The sequence below is a fragment of the Canis lupus genome, chromosome 3 (genome assembly GCF_011100685.1).
Source record: "Canis lupus familiaris isolate Mischka breed German Shepherd chromosome 3, alternate assembly UU_Cfam_GSD_1.0, whole genome shotgun sequence".
In the NCBI taxonomy this organism is placed as follows: Eukaryota; Metazoa; Chordata; class Mammalia; order Carnivora; family Canidae; genus Canis; species Canis lupus.
The window spans coordinates 73,165,871-73,186,681 of NC_049224.1; the positions used below are offsets into that span (position 1 = coordinate 73,165,871).

At 35.0% G+C, this 20,811-nt stretch overlaps 1 protein-coding gene across 1 annotated transcript in view; it reads left to right on the forward strand.

Annotated features, from left to right (window-relative positions):
* Positions 1–20,811, forward strand: part of PDS5A (PDS5 cohesin associated factor A) — a 151,360-nt gene that overhangs the window by 72,386 nt on the left and 58,163 nt on the right. Inside the window, 7 exon segments of the mRNA NM_001313809.1 lie at positions 2,103–2,197; positions 3,277–3,422; positions 6,256–6,407; positions 7,938–8,051; positions 10,733–10,814; positions 12,068–12,116; positions 12,354–12,493. Of these exon segments, the coding sequence (NP_001300738.1) occupies positions 2,103–2,197; positions 3,277–3,422; positions 6,256–6,407; positions 7,938–8,051; positions 10,733–10,814; positions 12,068–12,116; positions 12,354–12,493 (778 nt within the window).

Consider the following 20,811-nt stretch of genomic DNA (forward strand, 5'->3'; position numbering starts at 1 on the left):
GCGACCCTCAGTTTGTCTCCTTTGATCAAGAATCTCTTATGGTTTGTCTCCCTCTCTGATTTTGTCTTGTTTTATTTTTTCTGGAGAATATTTTAGATTCATCTTGTTTAATTCAACTGATTTAGAAGGTGGGCTTAGAAATGCTCTTAAAGTGAATTCATTATAATAATCCCAAGTTAGATTTGTCAATTATATTTTAATATTTGAGAAACCTCTGACACCATCTTAATTTGCTCAGAACAAACCATTTTGAAGGTCTATAAATGCTGACTATTTTGAATAATTAAACTTGATTTTATGGGAACTTAGAATGAAGCAACTGTACTTGTCAATAAACAGAGAAGTGGTCTTGTCCTTGTGATTGCCTCAATGTTTAGAGCAAAACAATTACCAGTAAAAAGTAAGTCAACCATAAGAGGCTCCTTATATTCAAAATTTTACATTCACTGCTATTTCTAATAATCAGTCTCTGATTCATTGAAGTGTTACTAATAATGTATTACTAATGTATAATGTATATAATGTATGTTTCACTGTATTATTTTCCTTAATTATTTAGCAATAAGTGTTTTGATACTTTGTAATTTAGTTGATCATAAATGGTAATATTTTCATTTTTCTCTGGCTGTTAGAAAATTTATAAATCCTAAATCCAAGATTTATTAAAATAAAATTATTGTAATTTTTATCTTTACATAGGAAAGAAAAGATATTTTTAAATTTTTATTTATTAAGACATTTTTGAGGCATGTGGGTGGCTCAGTTGGTTAAGTGGGTGTCTTTGGCAGGGATCATGATCCTAGGAGCAGGCCCCAAGGTGGGCTCCCTGCTCAGCAGGGAGTCTGCTTCTCCCTTTCCCTCTGCCCTCCCCCTGCTCGTGCTCACTCTCTCTTTCTCTCTCAAATAAATGGAATGTTTTAAAAAAGAAAGACATTCATTTTTTTAAAAGATTTTATTAATTTATTCATGACTGACAGAAAGAGAGGCAGAGATACAGGCAGAGGGAGAAGCAGGCTCCATACAAAGAGCCTTATATGGGACCTGGACCTGGGACTCCAGGATCATGCCCTGAGCCGAAGGCAGATGTTCAACTGCTGAGCCACCCAGGCATCCCAGAGAGAGACATTTATTAAATGACTTTAACTGGTTATTTTACGAGATTAACTCAAAAATAAAAATAATTCTTGCTATTTAAAAACAGATTATTTGTGATTAACAAATGTTTTTAAAATTGCCCATAATAGGGGCCCCTGGTGGTTCAGTCAGTAAGTGGCTGCCTTCTGCTCAGGTCCTGGGATCGAGCCCCACATAAGGCTCCCTGCTTATTGAGGAGTCTGCTCTTCCCTCTGCCTCATCTCTGGCTTGTGTTCTTACTCACTCTAGCTCTCAAATAAATAAATAAGGGATGCCTGGGTGACTCAACAGTTCTGTGCCTGCCTTCTGCTCAGGTCATGATCCCGGGATCAGGGATAGAGTCCCGCATTGGGCTCCGTGTGGGGAGCCTGTTTCTCCCTCTGCCTGTGGCTCTGCCTCTCTGTCTATGTCTCGAATGAATGAATGAATGAATGAATGAATAGCCCATTTTAAATTTGAGAGTTAAGTTTACCTTTATCATATGCAGTTTTGGATCTCCATGTGGTGTTTCATATTTATTGCATTTTTATAATATACTCGACCTTTAAAAGAGTACTTTAATACAAGTCATCCCAGGATATGAAACGTTTTTTTGTTGTAAAGCAGTATGACACATGCATCTTTGAACTTCTGGCTCTACCTTTCCTATGATTTGCTTCCTACCTCTTATTCCTCCAGCATTTTCCCTCTATAAATTTTTTTCAAGTAGATTTTATAGGTTTTAAATATTTATTTTTTGCATCATAATTAGCTCTTAAATTTGGGGCTCTACGAAGTGTGTCATTTGGATTGGGGGATGTGTTCATATACTTTCATTTATTTTAGAATGGTAAATGTTTTTGAAAATGTTCTAATGATAACACACTTTCTATTCAGTAACTGTTGTTTATTGGCACTTACATTATGTGCCTTAATCAAAAATGATTATTTTGCCTTAAAACTAATCTTTAGCAACTTTTTCCATGTAGATTTAATGACATTCATGTTCCTGTGAGATTAGAAAGTGTGAAATTTGCCAGTCACTGTTTAATGAATCACCCAGATTTAGCAAAGGATCTCACAGGTAAGCTGGCTAATTTATTACAAATATGAGAATAATCACACAAATATATTTTAGATGTAGCCTTTGACCTAAATTTAGTATTTGAATAGGTTTTTACTCTGGCACTATTTCAGATTTTTATCTGTGCTGGGCTAACAAATGATTTCATATTTATACAATAAAATTACATTTGAAATCTACATACTGTAATCATTTAGAATTTTTTGGAAATCAGAGTTTGAAGAGGTACACATGTGGTTTGGGCACAAATCATTATACCTATGAGGTAATTAAATATAGTAACATAATCTATTTTAATAAGCCAGAAAGCGATTATCTCCTGGAGTACACTAGAATTTCTCACTCTGCACTTGAACATAGAGTGTTTGAACCTGCTTATTTGGTATTAGCAAATAAATGCTTTTATCAAAATATTGTTTACCAAAAAAGAAACACTTTTTGTTTTGGTTTTGTTTGTATTGTAATTATTTAGGAATCTTTTTTAGAGATCATAGAATGTTATTCTGTATTTCATATTGTGTAATGTACAGAAATATACCTGTCAGCAACCTTGCAATAAGCACTTTTTACTATTTTTCTTTTAATTCTTTTAATTTGTATTGTATCTTAAGTTCTGAATATATAAATCAGTTAATGTGTTGTGATTTAACTTTTCCAGAATTGTTGAGGTAAAAATACATTATTTTATTAAGATGTATGACTCTTGGGATGCCTCAGTTGTTGAGTGTCTGCCTTTGGCCCAGAGTCCTGGGATTGAGGCCCACATCAGGCTCCCCACGGGGAGCCTGTTTCTCCCTCTGCCTATGTCTCTGCCCCTCTCTCTGTGTCTCTCATGAATAATATCTTAAAAATATATATATATATATGACTCTTCAGTACCAAATAATGAGGTATAGTTTATTTTGTGATTGATTATATAGGGTATTGCCACCTCAAAAATGATTTTAATTCATGCCACTTTTTACAAACATTGTTTCACTATGGATAGAAGCCTAAAGCATTAGTCTTTTCTGTCATTCTGAACATGACAAATATCATAGCTAACATTTAGCTTTAGTTTTTTTTTTCTCTTCTTACAGAATATTTGAAAGTTAGATCCCATGATCCCGAAGAGGCTATTCGTCATGATGTCATTGTTACTATAATAACAGCTGCCAAAAGAGACCTTGCCTTAGTAAATGATCAACTACTTGGCTTTGTAAGAGAAAGAACACTGGATAAACGGGTAAGATCTGAGGAATTTTATTCTTTTGTAATTTACTAAATTTAAAGTGCTAAATAAGTAAAATTATTTCAAAAGTTTTATTTTACCTTTTCACTTATATGATGAATTTCAAAAGATTGATCACCTATGTTTTTTTCTTATAGTTAGCATTTTCAAAAGTGATCATGTTGTATATACTTAGCTGGATCTGTCATTCATTGAACTAAAAGAATATCATACTTTATATGAAAGTGATATTTCTATATTTCCTTGCCCAGCTAAGGGCAGAATGTATGCTCATTTACTTTTTTGTGTGATTTCCTTTCTGTGGTTAGTTAAAAACATGAGTTGAAAAGGAAGAGTAATACTGAGAACAACAAAAGCAGTTGCTAAGGAATAGTGTCAACTGTAAGCAAGAGAACATGCAAGGCAGGCTGATTAGACATGCTTTGTATTAACATCTTCAACAAAAGTTACCTTTGTAGTGTGCTGTTTTATTTGAGGTATAGGTTGAAAACACACTGTCCTCCTAAAACTAGTGTCGTTTACCAATAGTCTCAGAATAAAACTGTATTTCTTGGTTATAAAATATAGCAAGAGATAGTTTTTAAGTCTAATAACTATTTTGTTAGCGGAGGCAGATAGCGTCAAATGAGCAGTGTTTAATATGTTCAGCTGTATCAGTAATTATAACTTTGAACAAGTTTTTCCTCTTGACTTTAATAATTTAAATTATTTAAATTTAAAAGTTTAATTTAGGGGATCCTTGGGTGGCGCAGCGGTTTGGCGCCTGCCTTTGGCCCAGGGCGCGATCCTGGAGACCTGGGATCGAATCCCACATCAGGCTCCCGGTTCATGGAGCCTGCTTCTCCCTCTGCCTGTATCTCTGCCTCTCTCTCTCTCTCTCTCTCTCTCTCTCTCTCTCTCTCTCTCTCTCTCTGACTCATAAATAAATAAAAATTTAAAAAATTTAAAAAATTTAAAAAAAATAAACGTTTAATTTAAATGAAATGATGCTCTACCTAATGGTTAGCTGGTAACCCCCCTGCCTGCCCCCACCTCCATACACACACTTGATTTAAGATTTTACCTTTTGTGTTATTTCCTCCTTTTAGAAACATTTCACTCCTGATTCTGCTTATGTTTGTTTATAGTTTCTGAAATAGTTGAATACATGAGTCTTCCTGAGGCTGCATGATGTGGTCATAAATAGCATCTACTGGACATTTTAGGTCCCAGATTTTGGTGTAATAAATTAGATGATCTTAGGTATAGCCTTTCTGAAATTTGTTTCTCCTGTATAAAATATGGGGACAGGACTTAATCTTAGATTGCATTGCTTACATTTTTTGGTTTCATGTGAGAAATGTCAAACAGCATCTGTTACCTGTTATATAGGAACAAAGTTTCATTTGTTTCATTCATTCAAAGTTTCATAGTTTCATTCATCTTGCCTAAGAGGAAATTATACAAAAAATTATAAAGTTATATTAATGTAAATAAACAAAAGATTGTATACTCTGATTTGTTATTGAGACAAATATTTTTCTTGGTTATTTTTTATTTCTGTCTCACTGTCATGGTTCTAACTGTAGGTTTTTATGGTCTCGTTTTTTTCCTGCCTTCCTCCTGCCACCTTTCTTTCCTCCTAGTAAACTCTTCCAGTCTTTAGAAGTCCCAAAGAGTCTTCTTCCACTAACTAGTATGTGGCTAGGTAAATCATTTGCCCCTTTAATCTATAAAGTAAGGTCCACTTAAAATGATCACTAAGGAGGCGCCTGGGTGGCTCAGTTGATTAAGCGTCTGCCTTTGGCTCAGGTCATGATCCAGGAGTCACAGGATTCAGCCCTGGCTCTCCACCTCAGCTGGGAGTCTGCTTTTCCCTCTGACCATCCTCTCTCTTTTTTAATTCATGCTTCTCTCTCAAATAAATAAGTCAACTCATACAAAAAAAATAATCATTAGGGTAGCCTGAGTGGCTCAGCGGTTTAGTGCTGCCTTCAGCCCAGGGTGTGATCCTGGAGACCCAGGATCGAATCCCACGTCAGGCTCCCTGCATGGAACCTGCTTGTCCCTCTGCCTGTGTCTCTGCCTCTCTCTCTCTCTCTCTCTCTCTCTCTATCTCTCATGAATGAATAAATAAATAAAATCTTAAAAAAATAATAATCATTACGTGCTTTCCAACTTTGTAATTCTAGGATCTTTTTTTTTTTAATTTTTTTTAAAGATTTAATTTATTCATGAGAGACACAGAAAGAGAGAGAGGCAGAGACATAGGCAGAGGGAGAAGCAGGCTCCATGCAGAGAGCCTGATGTGGGACTCGATCCCGGGTCTCCAGGATCACGCCCTGGGCTGAAGGCGGCGCTAAACCGCTGAGCCACTCGGGCTGCCCTAATTCTAGGATCTTGATACTAAATTCTATTCTTATTCTAAGTTAATATCAAAAGGAATGTAATTAGGATAAAACATTACAGATGGTAGGGCTTTTGGTTACAGAGTAAATCACACACTTTCTTCTTTACCATTTCATCACTGCTAAAACTTGGGCAAAGTTTTTTAGACGGAATCTAATGAAATCATCTCTAAGATCTACTACTGATTGCTTGGCTATGAGGGAAATAAAAAATTGGTGAGTTAGTATTTAGACAATTTTTAAAATAGTCTGATTTATAAATAGGAATGTATTCAAAGTTATTGATAAAGCAATATGTTGCTTCTTAAGAAAATAAATATTATGCCAGTTTATGTATGTATAAGTCTGCTTATATAGCCTAGTGAAGAAATGTCAATTTTTGCAGACTATTATACTGAAGTTTGGTATCTCACTTATCCAATGAACTTTATACTTTTTAGTGGCGAGTAAGAAAAGAAGCTATGATGGGTCTGGCTCAGCTCTATAAGAAATACTGTCTTCATGGTGAAGCAGGAAAGGAAGCTGCAGAGAAAGTCAGCTGGATAAAGGACAAACTTTTGCATATTTATTATCAAAATAGCATCGATGACAAGTGAGTCTGACATATTGGTAGAATGGTCGAATATAAAAGTGCTTTTATTTTTTAAACAATTTACTTCTTAATTATTAAATTATTTCTAGATTAAGAAATCATTTTCTATGTATTTATACATACTATGTTTAAATAAGACTCTGGCAGAAATTGTTAAGTAGCATAATTAGTGAAATATCTATGGGCTTTGGAGGCAGACCAGAGACCAGATATTCATTCTGCCCCTTATTAGACATGTGCTTCTGCACAGCTGACTTCTTGTGCATCTTAGTTTTATCTAAAATGTAATAATAAAGCTTCCCTTACAAGCTTCCCTTCCCTTACGTGTATTAAATTAAAAAAATGAACCTAAATGTTCCTAGTCCAATGCCTGGCGATATGGGACTATTCAGTAACTGTTAGTTATTATTTTTGCTTTTTTGCAACACTGTAGGTATCAATAGAGGCAGTGATGTTTTTTTATTGAGGTATAGTCGACATATAACATTACATTAGTTTCAGGTATGCAACATAATGATGCTGAAGGTATAGTCGACATATAATATTACATTGGTTTTAGGTATGCAACGTAATGATTCTGTATTTGTATATACTTGGAAAAGATCACCAGGGTATGTCAACTTAACATCCATCCCCATACTTAGTTACAAATTTTTTTTTCTTCTGATAAGGACTTATATTGTTTTCAGTTTTTTAATGTTACTTATAATTCTGTATTGGGTTGTAATGATTTTAGTTTTTGCAAAATACTTTGCAATGTTTTATAGAATTTGATTAGTATCACTGGCTGTGTATTTCATTGATTAATGAGGATTTCTTATATTGTCTCATTCTAGTGATATTGAATAATAAATATTAGCTTAGCAAGAAGGTTATTCCAGTATCAATAAGGGATTTAGACTGTGGAGTGGAGATCAGATATACACAGGAAAAGCTAAATTTTCAGGAAGTAATATGAAGGGAGATCCCCTTGATTTTTTTTTTCTTTTTAAATGACAACATGAGAAAAGAATTGGACTGTAATTGGAAGAAATTAGTGTTTTGTTTGTTTTTGTGTGTTGTTGGGGTTTTGTTTTGTTTTTGAGAATTAGCTGTTCTTGATCATAGCTTTATATGTAGTGTTAAGTAATTTCCTGTATCTCAGGACTGGTGAAGAATAGCTGGAACAGCCTAGCACCCTGTGTTTAGTAATAACATATAACCCTTGTAGAACAAATGTCCCATACTGACAAATTAAAAAGTAAAGCCACAAATAGCAACCATTGCTCCAGCTTTAAAAATAACTGTACTGCAGGGTTCCTGCCTGTCTTAGTCAGTAGAGCATGCAACTCTTAATTTCGTGAGTTCAAGCCCCATGTTGAGAATAGAGTTTTCTCAAGAAAACAACCACCACCAAATAAAAACCATACTTGAAGGCAAGGGTCTGGTCACCTATTAATCTTTTCCTTTGTATTTGTACACATACAAATATAAATGGGCTGTTCCTTCTGAAAAACAATAATTATGTTACTGGAATTTTTTGTTTGATAGACTGTTGGTAGAGAAAATCTTTGCTCAGTATCTTGTCCCCCACAACCTGGAAACAGAAGAGAGAATGAAATGCTTGTATTATTTATACGCTAGTTTGGATCCAAATGCTGTCAAGTAAGTTACTTTTTATTTATTTTATTTCATTATTATTTTTTTAAGTAAGTTACTTTTTAAATGATTGGAGTTAACAATTTTGTAAAAACGACTTCACCTTATCTAATTATTGATAGGGTTGTTGCTTCTTCTGGTTGAATCAAGAACCTCAGGGGTATCTCAGTTAAGTATCCAACTCTTGGTTTTGGCTCAGATCATGATACTCAGGGTCATGAGATCCAGCCCTGGGTAGGACTCCATGCTGGGTGTAGAGCTTGCTTACAATTCTTTGTCTCCCTCTGTGCCCTACCCTCGCACACTTGTGCACACTCTTTTAAGACAAAAAAGAGAGCTTCAGATAAATATTATAGAGAAACATTTTATAAGTTCAGATAAATTAAAAGCAAAAAATATTCCCAAATGTGTAGACATATTTAGAAACTGGGTTGGTAATATAGTTTCAGGGATTCAAAGAAATCCCCATATCAAAATTACTCCCCTACCTGTTGAAGGGGATCTAAATTACACTATTGGAGCTTTACAGTACTAATTCTAAGAACTTAATACTGCTTCTTTTTTAGGAAAGCATATCAAAATCACCTCTATGTAGAATGACCACATGATTGGTTATTTGAACTGGGATATTTTTTAAACTGAAAGGCGCTGTTAATATTTTTGATCAGGCAATTGGCATAAACTTCAGCTGTCCAAGGCTTGCTAGGATGGTCCTCCACAGTAATAAAGCTTTTTAAAAAGTAAACATGTTCTGTTGTTGAAAATTCTGATTCTTCTGAAAAGAACCTCAGCTTGTGTGTATGTGTGTATTATTATACTTATAATATTTGTATATCTTATGTATTTGTCTTTTAACTTCCATATAATTTCAAACTTAGAGAAAAGTTGTGGGAATAGTACAAAACATTATGATATCCCTTTTATCCTGATTCATCATATGCGCTATCATTTGCGATTTGCATATACTTTTTCTTTATCTCTACATAAATATTTTCTTCTGAGCCATTTGAGGGTAATTTGCAGACATTAGATCCCTTTAGCTCTAAATATTTCAGTGTATATTCCCTAAGAACAAGGATATTTTCTTATGTAACTCTTATCAAAATCCAGAGGTTTAACATCGCTATAACTGTCTAACCTAATGTGTATTTAAGTTTCCTCAGTTGTTCCAATAATGTGCTTTATGGGGATTTTTCCCCCCTTTTTAGGATTGCAGATTGCATATTTGGTTGTCAGGTCACTAGTTTCTTAATTTGGAGCTATTCCTTGGTCTTTCTTTGTCTTTGATAACTTTGATGATCAGGGAAGAGTATGCATGGTCCAGTCTAGTTTTGTAGAATAGTCCCTTGATTTGGTTTCATCCATGGTTTCCTCATTATTCGACTGAGATTATGCATTTTCAGCAGAAATTCTACAGAGGTTATGTTATAACATTAGTGTATTACATTAGGAGCCATTAGCCTTTTTTTTTTTTTTTTTTTTTTTTTTTAATGTACAAATGATTCCTAATGCTCACCCTGGGTAGTAAATCCCTGGCCTAAAGTTTTGGTCTCTTTATATTTCAAAATATTGGCAAATAATACTCTAATATAGACTAATGTCTCAGAGATCCTTCTGGGCACCTGGAATTATGGACTGGGTTTGTGAAAGAAGAAAATCTGCTTTCATGGAGAGAAAGGAAGCTAGAAGAATAAGGACACTCAAGTTAAATTTGGTGTCTTGAATCTCATCATTTCTAAGAAGTTCATTTCTGCAGCTCTTTATGCATAAGTATCTCTTAGCCTGCCATGAAAATGCCTTTATGATCTGATTCTTTTCTATAGTATGTTCCAGCTTCCTGGTGCTACTTCATTCATACTTTGTGCTTCAAATCTATAAAAAATTTTTTAAAGTTTTCTAGCCCGGGCAGCCCTGGTGGCTCAGTGGTTTAGCGCCGCCTTCGGCCCAGGGTGTAATCCTGAAGACCTGAGATCGGGTCCCGCGTCGGGCTTCCTGCATGGAGCCTGCTTCTCCCACTGTGTCTCTGGCTCTGTGTGTATGTGTCTCTCATGAATAAATAATCATAAATAAATAAATAAATAATAAATAAATAAATAAATAAATAAATAAATAAATAAATAAATGTTTTCTATCCCAACCATTTTGATGACATTTTATCTTTTTTGGTACTATAACATTCTGATTCTGCTTAGAATGTCTTTTAGTCCCTGGGCGCCTGGGTGCCTTAGTCGGTTATGCCTCTGTCTTTGGCTCTGGGTCCTGAGTTGGAGCTCCAGGTCTGGCTTCCTGCTCAGTGGGGAGTCTGCTTCTCCCTCTCCTTTTGCCACTACCCCCAGCTTGTGCTCACTTGCTCCCACTCTCTTTCAAATACATAAATAAAATCTTTAAAAAACAAACAAACAAACAAAAAAGGTCTTTTCAGTCCCTTCATTTACCTAGAAAGATCCTCTTCATCTTTCTAAACTTCTCAAATATTTTTTCTCATAAGAATCCTTTTATTTACCATTTTAAACTAACCTGCCTTACTTAATCCTATAAATAAATACCAGTACTGGTGTTTAAAATTTTAGGTAGATGTAGAAGCATGGTATAGATATATACCATGCAACAAGAAAAGTAGTAAAGTTGAATAATTACCAGAATTGTTATATTACGTATTTTTTTCATATTTATAACTTTATTAACAGAGCTCTCAATGAAATGTGGAAATGTCAGAACATGCTTCGAAGTCATGTACGAGAACTCTTGGATTTGCACAAGCAACCTACAGTAGGTTCAAGATTTGTTTAAATTAATAGTTTGTTATGTCATTATTCAGTTTTTCTGTACCTATTATGAAGCAGGTAAAAACTATTCTGTTTTCCAAATGTCAGTAATGCATAATTTCTGTAGTTTTCCAAGCTAAATTTTCACTGTAGAGAATATAACAAAATCTTACTTTGTAGCATGAACAAAGAAATGATAGTTTCTAGTTTATCATTTTAGATACTAAGAATTTATACATTGTTCATTAATTTTCAAATAATTATAATTAAACCTCAAGATAAAATGTTATGAGAAATCATGATTTTTTTTTTTTTTACTCCATGATTTTGGGTCCTTCAGTGTAGAGTCAGTATCACATCAGGTACCAATCTTATAAATATGGCAAAGTCAAATTAACAAAAAAAAGTCTTCTGGAAGATGAGGGAAAGAAACTTGTATAATTTCTTAGTATACTTTCTAATATACTTCTAAATGTGTTTGCTAGAAGAGATGTTCTTAACTAAGGAATCTTAGAGACCCTTCAAGGGTCTATTGATGCTAAAGCAAGGGTTGGCAAACTTTTTTTGTAAATGATCAGATTGTAAAAATCTAGGCTTTCCTAGCCATAAAGTCTCTGGTGAAATGCTCAAGTCTGCCTTTATAAAATTACAAAAGCAGTCATAGACAATCTGTAAATGAATGAATGTGACTGTGTTTCAGCAAACCTTTAACAAAAACAGATGGTCCATAGGACCATAGTTTACCAATTTCTGATTCAAATTACTAAAATTCCATACAAATTTAGTAATAAAGTAATACTTTGTTGTGTTGGACTGTATGGAATTACTTTTTGGAAGCGAGGTGATATTCTCAAGTAATAGGCCACAAAATAGTTAATAGAACTATTCAGGAAGAAATTTTTCTCTACTCTTCACATTTTTAATTTTCTTTGATGTATGGTTTCACAATAATTTTGATATGATAATTGTTTTGATTATCTTCAATCTTCTGGCAAAATGTTTTTCCTATGGAAGTTATGTACTCTTTTTTAGTTTTTAAAGAACTTCCTTCTGACCTCACCTTTCCTTCTGCTTATTGTAACTAGCTACTCCATAATTCTTTGTTATCAATTTAGGATGTAAATTTTCTTGTGGCTGGTTTGTGATGTTTTTTGTTTTTTTGTTTTGTTTTGTTTTGCTTTAAATGTGTAATTTTGGATTTTCTTACAGAAATTTGGTAGCACATTTGACTTCTTTTGTTTTTGTTTTAAATTTCAGTCAGAGGCTAACTGTTCTGCCATGTTTGGAAAACTGATGACCATAGCAAGTGAGTTTGTTTATTCACTCTCTTTGTGTGTGCGTGTGTGTGTAAACATCAAAACAAATAATTTACACACTGGAACTATCAATTTAATACCAAGTAAGAGAAAATAATCCTCTTAATTTTATTTCTGAGAACCAATTAAGCTGATGTCTTTTGATAGCTCAATATTATTTTTTAGAAAGCTTACTTTTAGTTTAGTAGTTTTTCTTTTATAATACTGATTCTCTTTCAATTTTATAGAGAATTTGCCTGACCCTGGGAAAGCACAAGATTTTGTGAAGAAATTTAACCAGGTCCTTGGTGATGATGAGAAATTGCGGTCTCAGCTGGAGTTACTAATCAGCCCAACCTGTTCATGCAAACAAGCAGATGTTTGTGTGGTTAGTAAATGATACTTCTACATGTGTTCTTTTAGCTTTGCTTGTTGAAATTTATATTTCACTAAAGTCTGCTATGCATAAATTATTTGTGTTATTTAACAATTTAGTGTACCCTAAATTACCCAGGAGTATATCTGTGGTCAGCTTAGTTCTCTTACCACTGTTTAGCCACATTCCAGGAAAACCCCTAGAGAACTAAGCCAGGGAGGTTGCTGCTAGGAATTGAGAAAGACAGTATGTTTGTATTTAGTAGACAGTTGTTAAGTAAATAGAATTTTCTAAATCTTTATGTATGTATGCATTTTCTTCACTCATGTGTTAACATGGAAGTAAACCTTGTCAAAAAATTAGTAATGGTTATATCACCATATATGCATTTATAGATGAGATAATCCCTTTTTAGGCTTTTGTCTACATTCTATTCCTGGATTCTTTATTTTATAGAAAACCAATATTCGTTGAAAATACCAGGAAGGAAAACTTGATCCATTCATTTATTCAGCATTTTATGAGAGTTTTGTGTTTGAATTTCAGCTATACCATTTACTACCAGTGTGACCTTTAGTAAGTTCTTCAATATTTTGCAGCCTCATTTTTCTTATGTTTAAATGTTAAAGACTTCATAGGGTTGTTAGAAGATTTTGCATGTGTATGTGTGTATATATATCCTAATACCTGGCCCTGTGCTGCCCTTTAGGACTTAAATAAATTGTATTTCTGTGGTATTACACGTATGTCGTAACTGCTATGTTTGGGACCAGGCTTACATAAGAGATGAATGAATGAAAAGAAAGAATAAGAGAAAAGAAAATTATTTCAGATATTTATGTATAGTTTTGTTGTAGAAAGAAATAGTGTCATAATTATTTATGTGATAAAGGGATAAGGGCTATAATAGATGTATATACAACGTGGTCTGAGAGCATGGAATAGGTATTTTTTATTCATTCTAGGGATATTAAGTACCTAAGTAGATCTAAAAAGACCTGGAATTAGGAAGAGCTGAGGAGAAGCTAATTTAGGGAAGAGAACAGTGGACTCCTCTTGGTCCTAGGGATAAGGATATGCCGCGTGCCCAGACTTCCTCAGCCTTTGTACTTTTGAGTTGAGTAGTTTGCTGCAAATGTTTAAAGATTTCATTAATTTCTTTGGCATTTAGAATTATAGTTTCAGGATACTGTGTCCTGCAGAGTATCTGCTAATATAATTGGATCCTAGAATGAAATATCTTTGGGCAGCTCAGGTGAATCAGCGGTTTAGCGCCACCTTCAGCCCAGGGCCTGATCCTGGAGAGCCGGGATCAAGTCCCACGTGGGCTCCCTGCATGGAGCCTGCTTCTCCCTCTGCCTGTGTCTCTGCCCCTCTCTCTCTCTCTCTCTTTCTCTCTCTCTCTTTCTCTTTCATTAATAAATAAATAAAATCTTAAAAAAATATATTAAAAAAAAGAAATATCTTTAAAGGACCTTAGAAATACTTGGTTTAGAGGCTCCTGGGTGACTCAGTTGATTAAACACCCAACTCTTGATTTCAGCTCAGGTCACAATCTCAGAGTTATGAGATGGAGCCTTTCATCAGATTCCATGCTCAACTAGGGTCTGCTGGAGATTCTTTCTCCTCTCTTTGCTCCTCTTCTGGCTTGCACATGTGGGCTCACTTGTTCTCGCTCTCTCAGATAAATAAAATCTTTAAAAAGAAAGAGAGTTGGTTTAACCACTTCATTTTACAAATAAAGAGTTGGTTTATTATTTTTTTAATTTTTTTTTTTTTTATTTATGATAGTCACACAGAGAGAGAGAGAGAGAGAGAGGCAGAGACACGGGCAGAAGGAGAAGCGGGCTCCATGCACCAGGAGCCCGACGTGGGATTCGATCCCGGGTCTCCAGGATCGCGCCCTGGGCCAAAGGCAGGCGCCAAACCGCTGCACCACCCAGGGATCCCTAAAGAGTTGGTTTAACCACTTCATTTTACAGATAAAGACACTGAATTTTAAGGTTTCTTGTCCAGTATTTTATAGCTGGTGATTGTGGCTGAGCTGCAGGTAGAGTCTAGATCTCATAGGTCCTAAATAGTGTTCTTTCTATACATTCCATTGTTTGCCGGAAGAGCCAGTACAAACTTAGTACTGCTCAACAAATGACCTTGAGAAAGAATAATCAAGTGGTGTTTTTGGTCTAAGAAAACAGAAATTGAGCTTGACTTTGAAAAAATGGCAGTAACATGAATTCCTACTATTTGTCAGACCATAAATATCTAAGTTTCCAAATCCAAAAAGTATATGCAAAACAGATGTTTGTAACCAAAATATCTCAGGATGAATACCACAGCCATGCAGTATAGCCAATCAGCACTCCTGATTTTAGCAACCAGGAAAGTAGAGATGAGCACAGCAGTTGCCCTGGAAAGAGCATGGTAATGGTGCTTTTTGGAAGGGAAATTATTCTGAGGATATTTTAAGTAATGGTCCATGGAATAGCTAATAGAACTCTATTCTGGAAGAAAAGATTTCTGCTATTCATATTCTTTATTTTCTTTGGTGAATTTTTCACAGTAATATATTTTCTGGCTTTTACATTAGCTTTGTGTATTCTGAGCATATTATTTAACTTATCTACATATTCTTTCGTCTAAAAATAGGATTTATAATACCCTTTAAACACTCAGGAAAATGACTACTGTTTGTAAAGTTTTTGCTATTTTTCAGAATATCTATATCATTTAGTCTTTCTCCCTAAGGGCTACTGGTACTAGTTATATATACCTTCTAGTATCACATTCCTTTTTTCCTGATAGTTTCATTCTAGAATAGAAGAAAAGAATAAAGAAATACACAAATATAAAATTTAGTTTCTGTCATTTTATGTAGCTTTCATTCTGAGAGCTACATAGAGCTGTGTCCCTGCTTATGTGTATATACTACCACTTCCTTTTTTTCTAAATGACAGTCACTTCTTAATACTTGAGCATTACTCAGTAACAGAATTTGTGGGAATGGAGATCTAATACTTTGAGCAAGGAATAACAATAGACACATACTGTGGATTAATGCATATATAGATGATGCTATAGTGAGTGAGAAAGCATGAGCAATAGCATTAGGATATATGCTGTATAGGTTTGCTTTCCTTTTGGACTTTAGGTTTTGAGTTTCTGTACCTTAGTTCTAGAGAAGGATCACATATTTGGCATAGCATGAGCTCTGGTTGCTATTTTATGCTCTAGCACCCCTCCCTATGACTTGAATGTCAAGATTTTCCAGGAAGCTTACTCATTGAGCATTTGAGACAGTCTTAGGTTTGAATTTCAGTATGCCATTTACTACCGTTTTGACTGTTAGTAAGTTACTCAATATTTCTGAGCTTCTTTTTCTTCATCTTTAAGTTTTATCTACCTCATGATTGTTAGAATAAGATAAAATGAAATTTTAAATATGACCTAATACAAGACCCCTTGCACTGCCCTATAAGATGTAAATGAAAAGTAATTCTTACGGTATTACGTATTTATGACAAACACAAGGAATTCTTAAAATAAGTGGAGAGGGATCCTGAATCTCTCTTTTTAACAAAGTGATTCAGATATGAGTCGTTCATGGACTGCACCTTAATTAACCTTCCCTACAGAGTTATCCAAATATACATTATATCTTCTTTTTTTTTTTTTTTAATTTTTATTTATTTATGATAGTCACAGAGAGAGAGAGAGGCAGAGACACAGGCAGAGGGAGAAGCAGGCTCCATGCACCGGGAGCCCGACGTGGGATTCGATCCCGGGTCTCCAGGATCGCGCCCTGGGCCAAAGGCAGGTGCCAAACCGCTGCGCCACCCAGGGATCCCACATTATATCTTCTGAAGGCTAAATTTTGGGTTGTCCCTTGATCAAGCTTACACCATTATAATTCACTGCATAATTTAGTAAATTGTATTATATGTGGTCTCTCACTGAGGTTGCAATTAGGTGACAGAGGCAGACAAGTATTTCGGTCAAGAACATGGTATCGTAAGTATTCTGATAGAATCATATGCTTTGGTAACACACACAAAAAAGCAGCCATCCCAGGCAGGAGTGGAAATGGGAATACCTTATTCTAGAATAAGTGATTCCTGAATTGAATCTTAAAGGACGAATAGGGATTAGACCACTACATCAAGAATGACTGCTGTATTTCTAACTTGAGTGATTGGATAGCCGAGAGAAGGGTAGGAAAACAATGGTGTGTGGCCTCTCAGCAGTTGTGTTTAGAAGTCTGAAATTCAAGGCTGGTTGGTATATATTAGCATAGGTATAGTTCCTGGAGGAGGTAAAAGAAGAAAAGAAGAAAGGGGAGAGAGAGATGCTATTCAGTAACAATCATCAAATGCTTCCTATTTTAATTTAACTTTTCTATAGTTCACTGAGAATGATAGAAGGTGTAACGTGATTAACATAAGAAATATATATTGGGGGATCCCTGGGTGGCGCAGCGGTTTAGCGCCTGCCTTTGGACCAGGGCGCGATCCTGGAGACCCAGCATCGAATCCCACGTCAGGCTCCCGGCATGGAGCCTGCTTCTCCCTCTGCCTATGTCTCTGCCCCTCTCTCTCTCTCTCTCTCTCTGTGTGACTATCATAAATAAATAAAAATTAAAAAAAAATTAAAAAAAAAAGAAATATATATTGGGTCTTTGTCCCCCATTTCTGGCACAGAACTAAAACCCTTTAAATTTCCCTAAGTGCTAAGAGCTGCAAAGATGTTTTTGTTTTGTTTTTGTTATGTTAATGAGGTGCCTTTTGGACCTCCCCTAAGGGTAGGACTGGTTCTTTGTGGAGCCAATCACATGATTAGAGGATTGGAACTATACTCTGACCTCTGGAAAGGAGAGAGGGACTGGAAATTGAGTTCAGTCACCAGTGACCAGTGATTTGATCTGTCTAACTTCTGTAAGGAAGCCTCCATTAAAAACTGAAAAAAGACAAGGTTCAGAGAGACTTACAGGTTGATGGACATGTGAAGATTTAGGGAGAGTGGCAAGCTCACAGAACAGGAGCTCCCTGTCCTTTCCACATATCTTGTCCTATGTCTCTTCCATCCAGCTATTCCTTAGTTATATATCCTTTCATAATAAACCAGTTATCTGCTAAGTAAAATATTGCTCTGAGTTCTGTGAGTTGCTCTAGCAAGTTCATCAGACCCAAGAAAGGAGGGGGTAGCCAGTTGGTCAGAAGAATAGGTAACAACCTGGGCTTACAACTGAGGTCTGGTGGGGAAAGGGGAGGCAGTCGCTTAAGACTGAACCCTTAACCAGTGGGAACCGATGCTGTCTCAGGATAGACAGTGTCAGAATTGAGTTGAATTGTAGGACATCCTGCTGGGGTCCAGAGAATTGTTTGTTGGTGGGGGGATCCTCGCCACATACACACACCGAATTATATCCTGGAACCAAAAACAATAGGCCACTATAACATGAAAGTTAAACCTTTAGAAACTGTTTCTTGTGAGAAATTGCTTTGTCTAGTTTACGGATTCTAACTGCAAAAAATATTGTTAATGTTAGATCCCTTTAGGAGGCATTTTGATTAGGACAACAAGTGTGTATGGAGAGAATGCTGTGTATATGAAAGAATACTGTTTTTTTAACAAACTTTTTTTTATTGTCAAAATGAGAAAGGAAAAAATGTATGAAGAACAAAGAGGAAGGAGGGGCACCTGAGTGGCTCAGTCAGTTGAGCATCTGCCTTGATTCAGGTCATAATCTCAGGGTCCTGGGATTGGAGCCCTGAGTCGTGCTCCCTGCTCAGCGCAGAGTCTGCTTCTCCCTCTCCATCTGCCCTTATTCCTCCTCCCCCGTTCATACTCTCTGTCTCTGAAATGAATAAATAATTTTTAAAAAAAGGAACAAAGAGGACGTCTAAATGCAGAATTTTTAAACTTTATTTTTATAATAACAAGATTAATATGTATATATAGTCTTGTTGAAAATAGGGATTGGGGCACCTGGGTGGCTCAGTCCATTAAGTGTCTGACTTTGGTTCTGGTCATGATCTCGGGAGTCCTGGAATTGAACCCTACCTCTGGCTCCTTTGTCACATAAGGAGTCTGCTTAGCCTTTTGCCCCTCCCCCACTGCTGTGCATGTGTGCACGTGCATTCTCTCTCAAATAAAAAATCCTAAAGAAAACAGGGACTATTTCTTTATATTTTTTATATTCCCTAAGGGTGCTTAATATACTAAACAATTTATGTAATTTGTAAATATCAGTAGTAGTATCAAGCTGCATAGTTGATGAGAAATTTTGGAAACATTGTCGGGGATGCAGAAAGAATTCTTTTTTTTAATTCTTTCTCCCGTCATAAATGATTACTTCTGTTTGAAGTTTTGTCAACTACTCTTCAGTTATAAAATTTCATCTTGGTCTTAGATGTTTCTCTTTGTGCCTTGGGTGTATGTGTGGGTATTTTTTTTCTTATGGAAAGAACAAGGAAACTATTTGTTGGTTCAAACTAATTAGTTGGCTTTTGTTGCCACTAATTTGGCTTGCTGATTACCCACAGTATCACTTAAGATTATCACATATAATTGTTATGAGACAGTACCTAAATATTACATACATAAAATATTTTTATGAGGAATTACTTAAATGTAAGGTTATATTGGAATACAAAAACATCAAGTCTTTTTTTTTTTTTTAAATGTTAGGTCTTAAAAGTTGATTATGTTGAGCACTTGGGTAGTTCAGTCAGGTAAGCATCAGCTCAGGTCTTAATCTCAGGGTCGTGAATTCAGGCCTCAATGCACTGAGCGTGGAGCCTACTTAAAAGTAAAATAAAATAGAAGTTAATTGTGTCTAGTGTTATGTTTATACATAGGTATATTTTATATAGTGTTTTTACTGGGTTTAGATAATCGTGAATTATTCTTTTTTCCTTTAATATTCCCTTTATTTTTTCTACCATAACTGTCTCTCCTAGTTTTTCCTTTTTTAGTAATGTATTCCAAAGAACTGACTGTATACTTTGTCTAGCAATTTTCCAGTAGATTTCGTATTAAATGATCACTGACTTCATCTTAGGTTAAATTTTATACTACGGATAAAAAAAAAAATCTCCTTTGGGAGAGACCTGCAGAAAATAAGTTTGATTTCAAAAGATAGTAACATACTTAAATTCAGATTTAAAATGTTTACCTATGAGTTAAAGCAAAGTATGTAATAAGGACTGAGCACTGACTAAAATATTTTTATTTGCTAAAATTTTGCTAATTACAGCTTGCAAAATATATCTGGCATCTTGTAATGATTAATGTTTTCCTGAGACACTGCTTAAATATGGATGGTATCTAATATTGTCTTTATAATTAATTTGTGTCAAGATGTCACTGAAACTACAGTAGAAATTTTTTTCTCCCTTGTCACTCTGAATGTATATTACTAATTTTTCTTCTTTTTTATGAAAAAAAATATATAAAGTGACTATTGTTAATTGCTTTATAGTTTGGAAAGCGTTTTTAATATGTATTATCTTCTCAGCCAAAATTTACATTTACTCATCAGAGATATTCAGTTAAAAGGCTCATTATTAAACTTCTTTCCCCAATAACCCAGCATTTTGTAAATTTAACCTTGTCTTTGGTAAAATCAGGCTCTTAGTCATTAAATACTAATATAGTCTTTAGAAATTCCGTCAATAATGTGTTTTCTTTGTAGGAGCTATTTGATATGATGTCATCATCTTTGAAATCAAATATGCTTTTCCAGAACTAAAAACACTTTATAAATACACAATGAATGAATCTTCCCCTCTTTAAGAAAAAATTATTGACTGAAATAAAATACAATATTATGAAATAAACTAATTATTATGAAATAAACTAATATGACATACCCATGAAAGTATAAATTGTTAACTTTTTGAAAGTAGAGCAGTTGAAAAAGATTATTTACTAAGCAATAACTTCATGGAAGAAATACGAGACAGGAGGCATAAATCATACCATGTCGGGAGATCCCTGGGTGGCTCAGCGGTTTAGTGCCTGCCTTTGGCCCAGGGTGCGATCCTGGAGTCCTGGGATCAAGTCCCACATTGGGCTCCCGGCATGGAGCCTGCCTCTCCCTCTGCCTGTGTCTCTGCCTCTCTCTGTGTCTATCATAAGTAAATAAAATCTTTAAAAAAAAAAACAAAAAAAAACAACCATACCATGTCATCCCCTTTCTGTTCCTCTTAGTCCATATTTTGCAGTGAGTATCTCATGAGTATATATATAATTTTAGTCAGGGTTTAGAGCAGAGATTTGGTCAGGTCTAAAGCAGATTCTGCTGGTTTTGAATCTTTAAATGCTTTTGATAC